The sequence below is a fragment of the Aythya fuligula genome, chromosome 7 (genome assembly GCF_009819795.1).
Source record: "Aythya fuligula isolate bAytFul2 chromosome 7, bAytFul2.pri, whole genome shotgun sequence".
Classification (NCBI taxonomy): Eukaryota; Metazoa; Chordata; class Aves; order Anseriformes; family Anatidae; genus Aythya; species Aythya fuligula.
Genome location: NC_045565.1, coordinates 3,019,223 through 3,037,976, shown reverse-complemented (window position 1 = coordinate 3,037,976; position 18,754 = coordinate 3,019,223). Strand labels below are relative to the sequence as shown.

The following is an 18,754-nucleotide window of genomic DNA, read 5'->3' as shown; positions in this document are numbered from 1 at the left end:
TATTTTTTTAATGCAATTAATGCAAAAATTATAAACACTTCAGAGAATTTTGGTACTGAGACTGGTTGATAACTAACTAAAGATTAGGTAGGCTCTGAATGTTGAACCGCCTTGTTCACATGAAAAATTTGTAGGATTAAAACCAAAAAAGATGAGTGCAAAAGTGCATCTTCTGAAAAACACTAGCAGGCAATCCTGTGGGGAGAGAGAGAGGGTCTTCATGGCTGTCTCATGAATGTTTTTTGTAACCTTAAGTACTTTCCACCCCTTCCCTGCTACAGCTGACATGCATTAAGAGCTCCATTTAGTTGGAGTAGTCCTTCCTACGCTCTGACCTTAGCAGCAGCAGCAGCAGAGAAGTGGCCAGCTGTTCGGAGGAGCCAGTCCTTGTATTTCTGTGATCCAAAGGGATTTGGACTGGGACACCTCAGCAGCACTTGGAAGCCCGCTGACTTTAGTTCTCCATTGCATTTGGTGTCACAGAAACATAGACTGTAAGTTCCCAGAGAATTTTTGTGGTCAAAGCAGGTAAAACTGGGTTGAAATGATTGTTTACAGTATGGGTACTAAAGCAGAGACTGTGACTTGCTCAGTGGCATGAAATCAGTGCCAAAAATCCAAATTCTAATATGAATCTCTGAAGTTTGTTGTTTAAAGCAAATCCATTACAAGTCTTCTGGAATATGTTGATAAAAGATAAGTATTCGATTAACTTTGATTAACTTACTTGGACCAAGCAGTCTGTGTGTGTTACTAGTGGGTCCTCATTCTGATATAAAACATCTCGATAGGACAGTGAGATGGAAAAAGTGATTAAAGGTGCCTAATTGACTGATAGTACTGCTGCATTGCCTTATAGCTTAAACGCTATTTATAGAGTTACATTTTTTTGGTTAGATAGCTAATCAAATGCCAGATACCTGTAACTGAGCAGTGGCTGTTATGGCAAGGAGGCTCAAGAGGTAGATTAAAACACCGTAGGAAAAAGGAGAAGCTGTGCTGGTGCTCCTCATTCTGATCCCAAAATAGTGCTTAATTTTGGCAGGGTGTTTCCTGATGTCATCTACTCGTGTGCCCCTGGTCTTCATCTCCAGTTTGGTAATACTGCAGATAGCTCAGTTCAGAGCTAGAATGAACCTTGATCCCAGTTTGTGGACCTTTACGCACTGGTGTAATAGGAACTGTAATGACCTAGTTCTTCTCTGTGTGAAGTTTAGCCTTGGGATTCAATTTCAAACAGAAAAATAAAGGAAAAACAAACTCACCTGAAAAATCTTGGTCCTTTAAAACTTCAGCCTTTCAGTATAGTTTTTTTTTCTTTTCCAATGCTGAAGTTAATCCATAGGAAAGAAGTCGATGTCTGTAAGTTTTGGTTACAGTCCTTTGTTGGCAGGTGTCTTGGAGCTTTTAGATAGATCAGGAAGATTATATCAGCGTTTACTGCTGAATGAGGGATGGCTCGCCACTACAGAGGGGTAGACAAAGATGAATAATGTAAAAGAAACAGAGATGCGGTTTTGAAAGATGAGTTACAGAGGAGATGGAAACCCAAAGGCTGGAATGGCAGCAAGGAGTCTGCCCAAAACGAGGAGAGAGGATCTGCATGTGAGATGGCACTGAGGGCGGGCACGGGGCTGGAGGGGAAGACTGTAAGCGGGCTGTGATTCAAACTTCCAGAGTAAAAAAGAAGTAAAATATGACAGGGTCCTAGCTAGGTAGTATTTAGAAACTACTTGTTGTCTTTATTAGATGGCTTAGACCTGATTTAGACAGGACTAGGAGAAACAGATTGCAGACTTGGGTTATAAATAGAAGAAAGGAGATGGTAAGTTATTGTCAAGACAGTGGGTAAAAATTTCTTCTCTGATGTAAAATTAGGCTTTAAATTAATTAACATAGTACATTAGCTTCCCTACTCAAATATTTCTATTTCTTTTATGAAGGAATAAACTTATGGGAAATATATTCCAACATCTTAATGGATAATCAGTGACGGAGATAAGCATTTAGCCATATTTCTTTTACATTTAAGGATTCTTGACTTGATACTTCTGGAGAATTTTATTAAAAAAACAACAACAACAACAACAACAGCAACAAAAAACCAACAACTACTTGAGAATCATTTGGTTTGCTTATTACTTAAGCTTATTGGCCTTGGTTATAGGAGCAAGCGTTGCGTTGTCATCAGCCTGGAGAAGAACCACAATTTTGTAGTAGGCAATCATTTATCTAGAATATAATATACTGTCTGTATGAGATGATTTTTTCCTCTTTGTTTCTTGACTACTCTTGTGATATTCCACATACTCATAACTCCTGTAAGCTGCCTGAAGAAGTGCAGTGAACCCGCTGTCTGATCCCGTTCCTGCTGGGATCAGGAGCAGGCCCTGGTAACATGTCGCTGGTACGAACAGGACCTGCTCACCATCTGTCTCTGGTGCTGTCTTTCACTGGAATGAAGCTTTAAAGCTTTGCTGGTGTCCTTCTGGTATTCCTGGCTGTGCCTCGCAAAAGGGGAGTTGCTTGTGAGCCCACTTCTGGTTTCTTTGGCCTGCTCTTCTAAGACCAGCGTGGACGCGCAGAAAGCTGAGGCACTTGTTCTTCTTTCTTTTCATTTTCTAGCCTGGATTTCAAGGCACGGGTACCAAAATTCAACCCAAGCCCTCGCTTTTCTTTTATAGTCTCTGTTTTGATTGAACCTCAAACAAAGATTTGGTGTTGGAAATCGGTGTGTGTTCGGTGGTTTTGGGAGGACATCACTTCACATGCAATGGTGCCTAACTGATGGAACCTCTGCCTGGATAGATGCTGATAAATATGTATAGGTATGCTGCTGGCCATAGCTTGGATTTTGTGGTTCAGGTACACTGGCAAATGATGAAATCTAAATGGAGAGTAACCAGTTGCTTTTACCATGCACTTCAGTCCAGCCTCCTGTAGAGCTCTGCGTCCCCTGACAGCTTGCTACACAAACTTTAACCATACCCTCGTTAGCCAGCTACTGCACTGTCACAATGGGCTGAAAGCCATTAATACTGAGTAATTAATTACCAGTGCCTTAAATGGTTCAAACCCCACTCAGTTGGCTCAGTCAGATCTACAAATGTGAAATACTGCATATAGCTTGAAAACAGTATCATATTTAAAAAGTCATTGCTGCAAAATTTCAATTTGTAATTACCTGACTGAACTGAATTGAACTGTAGTATGACTTTCAAAATAGGCCTCTATGCACATGATGCTTTTAACTAGCCATCTAAATAATACATGTAATTACAGAAACGTGTAACAGTTCTTACCTTATCCAAATTTGCAATTGTCTGATTCAAACACAAAATTCACATTGTTTTTAAACTGGGCATGCAGGCTTTCTATAGTGTTTGTTTCCTAATAGTTGTTTTTAAAAATTCAGTTTTTTAGATAATAGAAAAGTTTCCCTACATTGTGTGTTGACAAAGAATTTGTAAGACTTTTTTTGAACCTGAAGGACCAGGAAGTTTTTGAGTAATGGATATATTTTAACTAGGTGCTGCTATGATTTAATAGTTAATGCATTCTTAAAAATTTAATGTCACTTTTATTTCTCATTTCAGATGAGTAATTCAGTGTATGTTTTGGCATCTAAAACGTTTTGAAAGTAGTACTACTTGGCTTAGGCTTGCTTGTAAGCCCAGTACAGTCATGATTTAATTTTTGGTTTGCACGTCACTTCACTTTGCCATATGAAATTGGAGAAAAGGTTTGTGAAATAAATGTGTCAAATATTTTAAGTACATAAGTGATTCAAACAACTTTTTAAATAAAATTTTGCACTCCTGCGGACTGTCTTAGAGAGAAAAGTCTTTCTGAGAAATGCATTGAGGACTCTAAACAGCATTTAATAAATATTTTTTTCTTTCAATTCAGTGTAGTTCATATTTTCTCTCTTCCGCATTCTGTTTGGAATACATATTTTAAATTTATGCATGAAAGACACATCCATGTCTTAAATGTTTTTTGTTATTTTTCAAAGATGGCATTGAGGCGTCCAAGTAGGAGGCTTTTTTTGTACTCTTATCTTCCCTGCAATCCTACTTTACACTCTACATGATGTGCTGGTTGCTTAGCAATCCCAGCTACAGACTGCAGCAGGTTGTTGCAATACTACTGGTATTTTTCTTCAGTTTTGCAACCATTTTTATCTGCATTTCTGCAAAAGCTACTTTATTGTCAATGTTCAGGCATGCATTTCAGGGAACGGAAAATCAGGATTTCAAAATTAACCATAAACTGTGTATACTGATCGTTTCTATGCTTATTATTCCCCAACAGTATATCTTCAGACTACTAGTTGCTTGAAATAAATGATTTTATTTAAATGCTTCTCTGTATTTGCAGGGTTTGATTTTTAAAGCTTGATATAAGGAAGCTACCTTGAAAATTGGTGTTTATTGAAGCATGTATTCTTAGCTACATCTGTTCCTGTTTCCTCCTGTGCATGGCATATATTTGACATGTCTTCCAGCAAGTGTGCATGTCCAGTTTTTTTCATAGATCTTAGCTTTAAGCAGATGCTCCCAGGCTGGGTGTTTATGCCCTCTACTCTCCTTCCTTCTTGCAGGTGGCAAAAGGCAGGGGGCAGCCTCTCATTGTGGGGTGCTGGGCTCCATTCCTGCTGCACAGACCCAGAACCGTCGCCTTGCTAAAAAGGAGATTTCCAGGGAGCTCTGAAACAACAAAGGCTTAATGCTATAACATGCATTAAGTGATGTAATAGCATAGGACTGTAACTATTTTGTCCCATCTTCGAAAAAACTTTCCACATTCTTCGCTGTAAAGTGGGTCTTACTCTACAGCTTTTTCCTCGTAATTGGGTTAAAGCAGAGGTCTTACATTTTTGAGATGAACTATAATGTTCCTTAAATGGGGGAAGAATTCCAGAAGTCTGATTAATAGATGTATGCCAACTCTATCAAGAATTTTTTCACATCTTCTAAAGGCTTACTGTGGCACTGTGGGTGTCTGCTCACCCCTGCTAAAAATACTCAGTACATTCAGTATTGCTTTGTTCCTTGAAAGTAAATGCTTTCTGGTATACAAATACAAGTGAAATATTTGTGCTTAAAAAATTTGTTCCAGATTTGTGGTGAAAATGAAAATGCTGCCTCTTCTTAAGAATAAATAAAGGCAATAAAACTCATCCTTTAATCCTGAAGAATGTGGTAGCTTAAGACCAATCCATTGCTACTATTCCAACATTTGCTTAGGGTGTTGTTAGGCTGTGTGGACTGATGCCAACCTGTTTTCAAATACACTTTTTTTTTTCCCCCTGTATTGTTTTGCTTGTGGGGTTTGTAAAATATAAATATATAGCACTTCAAATATAAAGCAAAGGAGTATGATGATACTTCTAAGTTTTTTTTTAGTGTAGAGTGACTACGAAAATTGAAATGCTAGTGAGAAAGATTGGGGAAATTTTGGTAGTATGTAACTACATCACAAGCTCTTCATTAAACCAAAACCCTTCTGCTGTCTTTGGTTGCAATTTCATCGCTTTTCCATGCGGAAATGGGTAGCACTTGTATAACAGAGCAATAATTTTACTGTGTTAAGCTGTTTTGCTTTATAGTAAATTGTGCTTTGATTGCATTTGATTAGTTAAAGATATATTTAGAAAGTCTTGGCTGCTGGGTAATGCTATTTCCATCAAAGAAACAATCTGTAAAAACCTGAGAAGGCAAGGATATTGGGAACAGGATGGGAAGATTAAGTTTTATAAAAACACTCTTACTGGCTCTGTTCCCTGTGTACTTATGAGTCGCTTTAGTTTATACCAGTTAGATATTTGGCAATCGCATCCATTTCAATATGTAGACAGGGAAATTTCTCAGAGCATAGTGTACTTGGTTTTAATTTTCAACTACATAAAACGCTAAGGAAGACCAGGGGAGCTGAGCAAAACGCCAGAGCTGTGTGGAGTTGGTACCTCGGGAACCATCGCTGCCCATTTCAAGCCCGAATGGCTGCATGTGGCAAAAAAAAATAAAAATAAATAAAAATATTGAGATTTTATCACTACTGAAAACATGTCTATTTTATTCTTAACACGTTTTCAGGCAAGCCTCTACTAAATTACATGGAAGGTTTATGTTTTTCTTTTTGCATCACCATGCATCACAGGGTTGGGAAACAGGCTATCTGGCAACTAGTTTTTGATGCTTAATTGCGTGCTAGGATTTAGTTACACAACTTAAAAGATAGACCTAGAAGACTTTTGATTATCACAGATAATTTTTAGCGCCTGAATTCTGAGTTCTCAACCCTTACATTTATGTAATGTAGTTGTACATAGTGTAATAGTCTCTCTTAATTAGAAAATGTTAAGAATAAAACTCAGTGGGATATGCCCTGGGACTCACCTTGAAGCCAGTAGTCAAATCTGTGTAGATGAAAGACTATTCAGTGTGGTACAAGAGGGTAAGTGTTTTATTTGCCCTATTAAAAAAAAAAAATAATAATAATAATTGTGCTAGACGTAAATATTTTGGTGACAGTCCTTTGGTGAGAAGCAGGGACGTGTGTGTCACCTTTCACCAGGCAGACCTCAGCACGGCACGGGAAGCGCGGTGACTTGGGCGGCTGTCCTTGCTTAGGGAGGAAAACATAACCTGTGCTCTCTTAAATACCAATCCACTAAAATGAATCACTTTGACACATCGGCTTAGAACCTTGGTAAATAAATGTTATGCAGCAGTCTATTTGCTCAATAGAGAACGCTTTGTCTTAAAATGATGCAACTTTCTTAGCGATTTCTGTAGCTGCACTGCCTGGAGCCATTGCTAGGGCTGAGTAAACTTGCAGGCAGCCCTTGGGTCATTAGCAGTGGCCTCTTCCAAACAAAGCCACCCATGGGCAGCGGTACAGGCTGCTATTGTGTGCAGGAGGTGCGAGCAGCAGCCGCTGACTCAGGTGGTGTCAAGAAAGTGGACGGCGCGTGGTCTGCTTCCCAGCGACACACATGGACCTCGCTGGAAGGCGGCGATGGTTTCATGCCACTTGAAAAGGTTTCAGGATTTGTTTGGTCAGGCGTATTTATTTGGAGCAGAAGCGACTGGAAAAGTCTGGATCACGGCGCTGGATGTTGAAAATTTCCCCCTGATTGTTGTGTTCTGGCTTTGAAACAGCAATAGTTTGTTGCAATTGTTTGGCTGACTCCGCTGGAAATTAATTTGTTGTCTTGCTTTACTTGGAAAAACATGCTAAAGGCTTATGCTGCTTCCTGTTGGAAAATAGTGAGTTACAAAATTAGCACATTAATGCCAATTATAAATATAATATCGTCCCAGTGGGAATTTCTCCTTTTTGTGCAAGTCAGTGCATACGTGGTGAGAAAGCTTGAGCCACTCTGGCAAAACAAACTTCTATATAGCTGACAAGGCAAGGAAGCAAAATTTGGCTGAAAAATCTCAAAATCAACATCTATGCTTAAGGAGGCAGATGTTGGAGACTTTTTTTTGCTGTACAGAGTTTAATCAGTGAAGCAAGAGAGATCAAATATTTCCAGCCTTCACACTCCTTAGTGGGTGTTAGTTTGGCTGCACGTTTTGCTTTGTTGGCACAGGTTGCTGGATTGCTTTTTTCCTTCTCTCCCCTTTGTATTCCCTTTACTCCCTTTCATAAATTCATAGAGCTCTTCTCCGTGTGGTAGATCAGTGTCCAGAGAAAGAGGAAGCCTGTTCTCTTCAGAGACTTTACTCTTGCCTCAGAAAAATTGGTCATGCATTTTCCTGTTTTAAGCCCATTATTTGCTAGCGAAAAAAAAAAAAAATAAAAATGAACGGGTGAAGGGTTGGGCTCCGTGTTTTGTCTGTGCTGTTTCTGCCTTTCAGAAATGAACTTTGAAAAGCCAGAAGATATAGTTAATAGTCTTGGCATCAAAAGCTGACTGTGGTGAAAGCTGGCAGAAGCAATTCCCAAGTAAGGTTGTGTGTGTGCCTTGCTAGAGGAGGAATATGGTGCCCTGGGCAATGGCAGACTGGCTCCGTGCCATGCTCCATTCTCCACTTTTCTTGGAACTGCTCCTTTGAAGATCTAATTATACGGTGCCAGGAGACTCGGCAGATAGCTCAGCAATAACTCCCACTGCCGTTGCACCGGATTTCAGTTTATTTGGGGTGCAAAACTTGCACACAAACACTAGATTGTGTCACAGTTATCCACAAGCTCTGGCTAGTGTCCAGAAGACGCAGTATGTTTTAGCGTGGCGGTTTCTAAACTGCTAACTCCAGTTTAGGCTTATCTGTGTTTTTCAAAAACATTTACTGACTCGATTCCCCTTGCCTCCTATTTTTAAACTCACTGCTTTGTGAAGTCTTGTGCTCATTGTGCTCAACCTCCTGTTACAGGCTATCCAAGCAAAATGCCTTCCCAGGTACTAAAATGCAGTGGTTTGACCAGCCTGGAATAGTTGGGTGCAATTTGTGGCAAGAGGGGCCAAGAGGAAGATGATGATAGGGAATGATTTGGACTCTATTCTCACTGAAGGATGTCTTTAAGTATTGTCGTTTGCTCCATTGCAAGAGTTTCCCTTTAGAAGGGTTTGAAGCGGCTGCAAACTCAAGATAGTGTTTCTGAGATGATTGAGATACCATGGTTTTCTGCTGATGCTTTAAAGCATGAGTATGTTTATTGTTGAACCTGTTTCGGTTGTGAAATTACAATTCTGTAACTTCATCATACATTTTGTAACTTCTGTTAGTTCCGTTTTGAGAATGGTGCCCTCTAATGAGAGGTGTCAATTCACAGTTCTTACTTCTGAGGTTTTGTTGTTGCTTTCTACTCTGTTGCTGGAATAACAGGTGATGGTTTAATAATGAACAAGCTGAAGCAGGAGGATCACTTTCTGTATGACCTCTCCCAGTGGGTCTGATACAAAGGTCACTGCAAGGGCTAGTAGTAGTTTCCTACTACTCTTCTATCTGTAGGAGAGTTGCAGTGAGTGAAATGGGCAAAGGAGAAGGTCAAAGGGTAGGGTGTTGATGGACAAGGTGATGCAAAGTTTTGGGGTGACTGTGGCTGAGCAGGGTGGTTGAGATGTCGGAGCAGTGGCAGCAGGCAAGCAGCAGAAACACCAGACAAGGATCTAGGGAGTCCAGAGGGGAAACTCTGCGCTTGGGAAAGACGGAAGGAAGAACACTTGATGCAAGGCGGCTGCCCCGTGCGTGCTGCCATGACTCAGAGTTCAGGCGAGGAGGCAAAGGGGAGAGAAGTAAGATGAAATGAGGGTGAAAAGAGCAGTTGGCCACAGGTCTGAGAGCGGTGACCAAGAGCCTTCAGGATGACGGGTGTCCAGCTGTCGGCGTTTGGCAGAGGGCTGGAGGAGCAGGGGACAGTGGCTGCCTTCCCACCGCCCAGGTCATGGACAGCCGGAGTGAGGGGAGCTTGGCGGGACGAGAAGAAACGAGTTCTGTTTTCCCTTATGGTTGGGCAGATTTTAAGTGGAGATGTGATGGAGGGCTGCTACGAAGCAAATAACTGCAGTAAGTAGTCATTGTAATCCAAGCACTGCCTTCAGAGAGAAAGGAGGGAAGCGTGTAGGAATAGGATGGAAGTGGTGTGGGTTAAAAAAGAAGGGCTGAGAGCGGGGAGGACTGGGGTGATGAATCCTGATGCAGGAGTGCGAGGAGGCTTGGCATAACCTGAAGTTGTGCACGCAGAAGGGAGAAGGATGAGATGAGAAGGAGCACTACATAGCACACATTTTGGAAGTGTGAGACAGAAAGTCTAGACAAGGAAGTATGTTGCAGGCCTAAAATTAACCAAAGTTAAAGAGACGATTTTCTTGGTGGCAGTGATGTAAGTTCTCAGAAGGAGATAGAGGAAGAAACTCCAATTTCAGAATTTGCCCTGGGTGTGACTAAGAGACAGAATTGAGGAGCGTAGCAGAGCATCTTCCCTTTCTGACTAACAGTGATGTTTGTTACAGTGCCGGATGTCTCTTCTTCCTGGCATTGTAAAATACACTGATGTCTCTTAAGCATTCTGTTTCCCAAATTATGTGTGTGTTTTTTCTAATTCTCTAATTTTGAAATGCAATGCATTTATAAAAGTTTGCATTCTAGTGCGGGTAACCTTTGGATAGCTTTTGGCCTGCAAGTACCCTTCTTCTTTTACTAGAGGAGACAAAAGGCTTGGCATGTTCAGCTTAGTAAATGCAGCCAAGGTGGTTCTCCAAGTACGTGTTGGGGAGAAGTGTATAATGTATAGGGCAGGGGTGACAAAAGATCAAACGGATGCAAATTGGCTCCGTGTTAATTTAGCTGGAAACAAAAAGTATGTTTTTGTTGTTGTTGTTGTTGTTTGTTTCTTTTCCTTTTGTTTTAACCCAAAAGGAGGGTTTTGTTTTAACCCAGAAGGATTCTGTGAGTGGGATCCCAGCAGGACAGAAACGTCAAGATACTGAGCTGCTTCTGCTGGTGGAGCTTGGAGTTGGGTACTGCGTGTTGGAGTTGCACGGAGCTGCAGGAGCAGCAGGATTATGGTGCCCTTTCTGGTGCTGTTCCAGCTGGCGGGTTTTTTCTTTGAAACTGTGCTTTTTGTCTGGTTGATTAGTTTGCATTAATTACTTTTAAGTATGAGAAATATTTGAATGGATAACGGGAGGTATTCTCTGAACGTACTTATATAAATAGCTGTATGCATTGAATTATTCTAGTAAGTATTTAGTGGTATGCTTTTCTTTCCTGGTATAAGACACCCAATATTCACAGTAATGTTTTGGCAAACGTACCCTTTCTCTCTTCAGCACACATGCTCTGCTAAGAAAAAATTCTATGCAGGAACTGAATTAATTATGGTATTACTTCAATACCATAACAGTAAAAGGGATAATATTAAGCTCTTACATTACATTTTACAACACATGCTTTCAAAAGTGCATGTGGATGCACACGTGCTGTGTACATACGATAACATACATCTTGCTGTTTTTACATCCCTCCAGGTATATGTGGAATTTGATGACCTTGAATGGGAAAAGCGAGAATGGGTTAAAGTTTATGAAGATTTTGCAACCTTCTTGGTGGAGTACCAGCTGGTCTGGGCGAAAAGAAAGGACCCAAGCCAGACTCAGGGATCAAAGATCAAACAAATTCAATGGCCTGCATTGGTAAGACACTTGCGCAATCCTGTTTACTAAATGATTTTAATCTCTGTAATGCTATCCTCCTTGGGAAACTGTCTAGTTTACTTTGGTTATGGTGGTGGTGGAAAGAGGTGAGCATGGAGGGGGAAGAGAGGAAAAAAAGGATAAGAAGATATTAATAAATCATGCTTGGGTTGAAAGGGTGGGTGTGATATGTGCTAAGTCACTCATTTTTGAATCAACTTAGAGCATGGCAAAACTAGTCGGAGTGACATAGTAGAATTACTGTCGCTTTGCGTAGTCAAAGCATTTTATAAATATTAACTTAGTAGCTGGCAACGTATGATCTGTTCTCTGGAAGATTGAAACTGAGGTGCAAAATAAACCCTTAAACAAAAACCACGTTTTTTGTGGGAGCTGAATTTGGGTCCAAGTTCAGAAAGGTGAGAAAAGTGAAAAAAAAGATCAATACTGTGACGATTGTTTTCCTGGCTTATGAGGTGATACTTGTGACTCTTCCTCTCCCTGGATCAATGCCCAAATATAAAGCTGCTGAGAGAATTGCTAGGAGGTTCTGTTTGTTTTTGACACGCCTTTAGGTAGACCTGATGAATATCAAGAATCTGATGAGATAATCTGTTGAGGAATGACTGTGTATTCCTTTTTTTTTGCTCCAAAAAAAATTGTAGTGCTGTCAAAGTCTTTAGAAGATCAGTAGATATGAGACTTCAGGAACCTGTTGGTATTTTTCCACTGTAGAGGGTTGGGAAAGATTACTAAAATCGTCGGTTAAAAAGGAAGCTCCCCCAGGTTTGTCAAAATGGTGAAGAGAATGGGAGAAGTGTTATCAGTATTTGACGTGAAGTTCAGTATCTGTAACTCCAGTCCTGGGTTTTTATAAATTTGTTGTTGTAATGGATTTAGATGTCTTTTCTCTGGATCTTAGCTGTGTCTCTGTGCTTCTTTAAGTATTCCATTCGTGTTCTTGCCTCTGGGGACTTTCTAAACTCTATGTGTATTTCTCTGGAGCTGTGGCTAGAACCATCATTCTGAATGTCATGGGGCAAGCTGTTCAAGCAAGGTTGCTGGTAGCAGAGATGCATAAATGGTTCAGGATGGGACTTTTTTCTCTTAATATTCCTACTTGACTCATTTATTATGTTTGTGTTAATGTGTGAAATGATAATGTTTTGGATGTACAGGCTCTTTCATGTACTTGCTTGCAAAGGCAAATACTCCGTTTCATGTTATTAAATCCATGAGCAAGAATTTTTAGTTTTAGAGTCGTGTCACTTGCTCTTTGAAACTACCCATGTCTCCTTGGTTGAGATCAGTATTTTAAAATCTGCTAGCAAGCTAGAATTTATTATCTATGTACTTTGTTACTTTACATCCACCTCTTGTTTTTACATTTCAAAAAGAGATTGAAATCACGTAGTCCAAAGTGGGGCTCAAGCAGCTTGTTAGGTCGCAGTTTCCAGATGCTAAAGAAGACAGGGTCTCAGCATTTGTGCCTGGCCTGCTTGCAATTGTTCTAACAATTGTTTTCTGAGTCAAACCCTCTGGTCATCCATCCCCGTTCCAGAAAACCCATGTCTGAGGGAAAGTGCAGATACAGAATATTAACTCATATTGGAGCAGATGCCTTCCACAGAGACGACCTGGAGCTCTGCTCCCTGTCAAGAGCATGCCAGGCCTCTGGGAGGCCTGAAATCTGGGAGGGTGCCCAGATGGCCATCATAATTCTGTTGCTTCCAGACCATCTGAACACTCTGTTGTAGCGAAGTGGGTGACTTCTTTAAAGGGGCATTTTTTATTTTTATTTTTTAAGTCAGAAGAACTCTCATAAAAAATGGAGAAGTAATGGAAAAAGTACTAAAAATGTTGATTGCCAACAGCACTTCCGTGTGAAGTCCTCAGTGTGGATATGACAATACATGTTTTCTGGAAGTTGAGTCCTGGAATAGTTACTGAATGAGAAATCTTAACCTTTCTCATGCATGCAACCATACTGGGAAGTCATTCATCCATTTGACAATTTTGTCATCTTATACTTTATTTTGGATGCAGTATATATGCAGCAAAGTAATATTTAGGTGTATGTTATGTAGTATTTTCTACATCATCTTTGCCTTATTAATGAATGGAAAGCGCTTGTTTATTTAGATGCTAATCACCTTTTGTTTTGCTCTTCTTTGATCAACATATTCTGTACTTACTGTGTGGTGTTCAAACCTGATCAGAAGATAAGGTCTGTAATTTCCTGTGGGCTTTTCTGGGGGCAGTCATCACCGCTCAATTACTGATTTCTTTTAGTATTCATTGCGTGATGCAATGTAAAGAGCACTTCATAGATGAAATTGCTAGAATGCAGCTTGGTCACAACATGTCCTAGTTGGGATGTCTGAGGTGTAGCTGTTACTGAGAGCACAGCTTCTGCTGACCTTGTCCAGCTGTGCTCTTAAAATTATATTCCTTTCAACCAGGTACTGAGAAGGAAAGGAAATGAGAAGTATCACCTCTTTTGCCTTGTTTAGAAACTGTAACATAGGCAGGGATAGATTCTCTGGAGTTCAGTTTCTTTCACTATGAGTTTATTCTTTATCATGGTTGGGTTCTTGCCTTATTCACTCCAGAGGTGGCAAATTGACAGCAGATGAGCCTAGAGTCCCACTGGCATCAACGTGCTTCATCGTGTCGGGGTCACTGACAACGTTGACTAGATACCTGTGAAAACCTGTGTGCAAAGGAAAGGAGGTGGAAGGCCTTGGCCTGTTCATGCCCTAATCAAATGCTTTTCCTTCTTGTGAAGATGATTCTTCTGGACAGGTTGGAGAAGAACTTCTTGGCTGCCTAGCTGACTGCTGTCACTGCAAGCCACCCTGCAGGGTGGCTTCTGGAGCTAGTGGCAGAGGTGAGCGCTCACAGCACAGCGTGTGAATGCTCACACAAATGAAGCTTTAAAGGCACTGGCTCATAAATAGCTTTATAGGAATGCAGGCAGCATTAGCCACAGTGTTTTTGAGTTCAAGCTCTGCTCAGCTTCCTGGGTACCATGCAACCACAGAAGAAAAGGTTATCCCTATCTTAGGAAGCTTACAGGCAATATAACAAACAAAAGTTAGCGCAGGTAAAGAGAAGCATAAAGACACAGTGATGACAAGTGATGTCAGCCTAGAAATTAGGGATAAGTATTGCAAGTAACTACTGGAGATGCTCTAGAGATGTCAATGCAGAGAAAACTCTGCCAACAGCGTAGCATGGGGAAGAAAGTACAGATTTTGAAAACTTAGCAAGTGGGTAGTAGAAGTGTGTCTTTGCACATTAAAGGATTAAGAAAAATAGCCTGTAAAACATGTTGAAATTGAAGGCATCAGCTTAGCTTGGTAAACAAGGGGGCTACAAATCGATGATACAAAAAAAAAAGTGACAGGCTCAAAGTGACGGGCTAGGAGAATTGCTAATACTTTATAAATGAGGCAAAATTGCTTTTGAATTCTTCAGAAGACAACTTTGAAGCAACTGAGATGATAAATTTTTTTTGATCTGTGGGTGGAAAAGAAGAGTTGTATTTTAGGGTGATTAATTTCTTCTCCCTGGTTTAGAAATAGTCTGGGTATTAGGATGTTACAGATCCGTGATGAAGTCATGCCTATGATACAGTTCAGGCTTGAGTGCGACGGTGTCTCCTTAGCAGGCAACGAGGGAGACAAGTCAGTGTGTGGGCAGGGTGACAGCGTGGAGCCAAGGTATTAATATGGACCAAACAGGATGCTTTTGTGAGCTGTCAATTTTAATTTAATTATTCACTCTTCACCTGAACATAAAAATATCTAGAAATAAAGCGTAGAGGGAAAAAAAGTGGGAATTAAGGACAGAAGCCACGAGAGACTTTTAGAGAATGGTAAAATAATGTGGAAGACAGGTTTAAGGTAATAGGCTACCTGGGGGAGCACACCAAGGTGGAAAACTAAACTGTAGGTTCTTTTTAACAACATCAACTTTGTATTCAAGGAGTAGGAAAGACTGGAGCGAATTTCTTTTTTTTTTTTTTTTTTTCCAAATGATTTTATTTAGGAAGAGTATTGGAAACTTAATAACGTGCAGAAATTAAAGTTTATCTTTGAAGGTCTACAGATAGAAACGAAAGACGTTTTAGGCATCCGTCTTAAAGGACATGTTCTATCATCTTGGAAAGAAAATAAGGGAAGAAAGGTAATTGAAAAAGTAATTAAGATTAAATGAGTTTAAGATGGATAGATTATGGTAGGTTTCTGAGGAAAAGGAGCCAGGAGAGTGCAAGAGGCTGCAAAGAAAAGGATGGGAATTGGAGGCAAGGGAAAGCGAATGCATTGAATGGCAGAACATGGGAGGAACTGCTGCACTTGCAGCAAGAAAGGAAGAGACTTCTGCAGAACAGGAGAATAAAAAGTAATTTTATTTTGGCCATTTCCTTTTGGAAGAAACTGGCAGTCTTCTGTGGGATAGAAGCCAGAAGAAGGAAGGAATGATTTGACAGAGTCAGATGCAGTGAGAATTGGGATGGGGGAATGGTTCATTTAGCTGGAGGGCCAGAGCTGGGTACCTGGGGCGGTTCCGTACGGGCACAGGTGGTCGTTGGGGTCTTTGTGTGTTCTGCTGAGTACAGCTTGTTTTGGGAAGTGCATGGTGCCTGTTATAGCTATAAATAAAACAGTGCTGTCTCCAGAGTTTACTTGTGGATTCAGTATAAGCTCATGTATAATAAATCAGAAGAATCCACACTAATTCTCTAATGGTTTGAATGTGGAGACTGAGCTTCGCCAGCTTTACAGCACTCACCTTGTCAAACCAAGAGGTCTCAGCTAGTACAAAGTCCTGCAGTAACTCCATCGCTTCCAGTTCCAGGGCTGGCAGACAGCAAGAACCAGTTCTCTTCCAGTGGTGTTTTTCTGAAGAATATGTATTTTAAAACTAAAATGTGTTTAATGAGGAGGCCCTGAATATGCTCGTTGCCTAAGGAAGGATGGCTTTAGGAGCAACTCAATTCCCTAGCCCACCAAAAAGAAAAAGTGTGTGTGTGCTTGCCTGACTTTTTCTTGGAAGAAGTGAAGTCATTGCTAAACCAGTGGCTTGGGAACAGCCTTTCCTGGGACTCTGCCCAGGGCTGTGTGAGAATACAGAGCTTTAGCCAGGCTTGGGACAAAACCAGGGACAAAGAGTGGTTCTTCATTGGTGCTCAGTAACTCTTTTGCAGGGTGAGAACCCACAGCTGATTTACAGCAGACAGTGCCAGTGGCACCTGTGGGACCATGGGCCTTGGGTCTGACCATCATGCTAATGAGGTCGTCCTGCAGCAGGAGATGAAATTCGTTCTGGGTGCTAGAGGATGCATTTGTTCTGATTAGATGTGAACAAATCCACGTGTTCATGTGCTGACTAACTGCCATGGCACTTGGTGGCAAAATGTAGGTTAGGTTTGTGGACGTGTTGAGGATAGACTCGTCCTCTGACCTTAGGTAGCCTTCTCCGCCTCCCTCCTCTCCCTCTGCCCTAGCTGTCCCTTGCAGAACCCTTTTGCTCGAGAAAAAGTTTTTCACAACTTTTTCTGTCTCTCAATAAATTGTTTTATTTAATGCCTTGATGGCCAAATTTTAATGTTTTTAGCAAATTTGTTTTACATGTTGGTCCCATGAATCAGACTGATGCCTTTCAAAGTAAGGAGTTGATTTAGATACTGCTTGCTTGCCCCCCTGCATGCTCACTCATTTCACTGTGGCCTCTTCTCTTCCCTCTGCACAATGAAAAATGAAGTATACGTGGGTAGATACTGCAAGTAAATCAGTAGACGTTCAAAATATTCTAGCAGTAAGAGAGAATAAATTCATAAAAGGGATTACTATGTATGTGGAAGGTAGGGAAGAGAGTAAGCTCAGTCTCCGGAGTCGTGTGAATTTTTTAAATAAATATGAAAAAATGTAAGGATTTCTCAAATTTGAGGGCAGGAAATACTTCCAGGGGAGCCAGGGAAAAACTGCAAGTGGATTTTTTCAGCTTCCCTATTCCCTGTGTCTGAATTTCATTGCTTGTATCCCTTGCTAATCTGGGGTCATGATGAGATATATGCAGGAGAGGAGAAAATGCTTGGAAACTGTCAGCTTCTTAGGAGAGATTTAGGACAGTTAGAGTTTGGGGAAGAGAAAATTTAAGTAACTGACTCAGCAAGAGCATAAGTGACCTGATTTTTGCTGCATTGTGAAAGACAGTAACATGCAGAAACAGCACTTGGAGATGGTTCAAAGATTATTTTGCTGGAGTGTGCGTTGCTGTAATGTTCCCACACAACATCAGCGTCTCAAGCAGTACCACAGCCCGCCTGTGTACTTTGGCACTTGCTCTTTTCAACTACTGCTTACTGGGAGCCAGTGCTCTCCACACAGGCTTCGAAGCAGAGGCCGTTACCTTCCCAGGACGTGCCCCAAACGAACAGCAGTAAGCTGAGATCTGTCTCCCCAGTTGTGAAATACGGGTGTTGTCCCACGGCTTCCCACTCGGGAGAAGAGCGGAAAGCCACGCTGCGGGGAGCGGTTGTACGTGGTGGCCCTCCTGCTTCTTGCTCACTTCACACTGCTGCAAGCAATTGTTTGTTCCCGAGTTCTGTCTGAAGGTGTTGCCTAACAGCAAGCTTGTGCTTTTTGGTAGGGGTGATGTTTTACTTGATTGCTAAATTTGAACTTCTAAGGAATGAAGACCGCTCTTGGACAGGGTTTAGTTTTCTAAAAGCATGCTTCCATGCATAAAGTATGTAGGCTGTGTTTTTCAATTAAGTTCTATGCAGTGAATTGTTTTTAATGTCAAATTCATTCCAGAAGAGTGCTGGAATTCCAAGTAAAACATTGTGTGGTGGTCTCTTTGTTTTGTTTGCGTGTTTTTTAAAAAATGTTAGCCTTAAGGTAACAGCACCCCAAGTCACTTTGATCACATCGGCCTGGGAGTTGCCATTTTGGCAGTTCCTCTAGAGAAAGCTTCTTTAGTATGTCACAGCATCCTGGAGATCTCTATAGTTCGGATTGCTTCCTGCAGGTAAAGCATTTCATTTTGTTCTCCAAGGATTACACAGAATAACTCGATATTGTTTATCACCCTTCAACTGTAACATTAAGCAGTGCTCCCAGTTGACTGCGCTGCTGTCACTTGCACCTGTTCAAAAGACGGTGATGAAATACTGGCGGTACTTCGTATCTATTCCTATAAAAGGTACAAGTGGAGTTTGATGAGGTTCCACCTTCAAGCAGGTTGCAGTAGCAGAGCAGCCACGGTTGCAGGAAGCTCAGTGCAGGATACCTGCCTGCATGTTGGTTTTGTATCTGGTGCTAAAGCCTATATTGCGGTGGTTATACTGCTGGTGAAATCCCAGTTAGCTGGCTCAAAGTTAGCTTCGTCAGATCTGAAACCCAGAAGCTATGCTGGAGCCTCTGGGATGGGCTGGGAAGTCTTAGTCTTTGATTTTTCATAGCATTTATGAGAGCAGATTTTCCATTTGTGCTGAAGGAAACAAACGGCTTTGTAGACCCGTCGATCATCTGAACTCCTTGGAAGCAGAAGCATCAGCTCAACTTTGGAGATGCGGTAGTGAGAGAATACAGGGCA

At 41.1% G+C, this 18,754-nt stretch overlaps 1 protein-coding gene across 1 annotated transcript in view; it reads left to right on the top strand.

Annotated features, from left to right (window-relative positions):
* JMJD1C (jumonji domain containing 1C) overlaps positions 1 to 18,754 on the top strand; it is a 153,602-nt gene that overhangs the window by 38,525 nt on the left and 96,323 nt on the right. Inside the window, exon 2 of the mRNA XM_032190740.1 lies at positions 10,985 to 11,149. Coding sequence (XP_032046631.1) covers positions 10,985 to 11,149 — 165 coding nt within the window. The remainder of the gene's footprint in view (positions 1 to 10,984; positions 11,150 to 18,754) is intronic.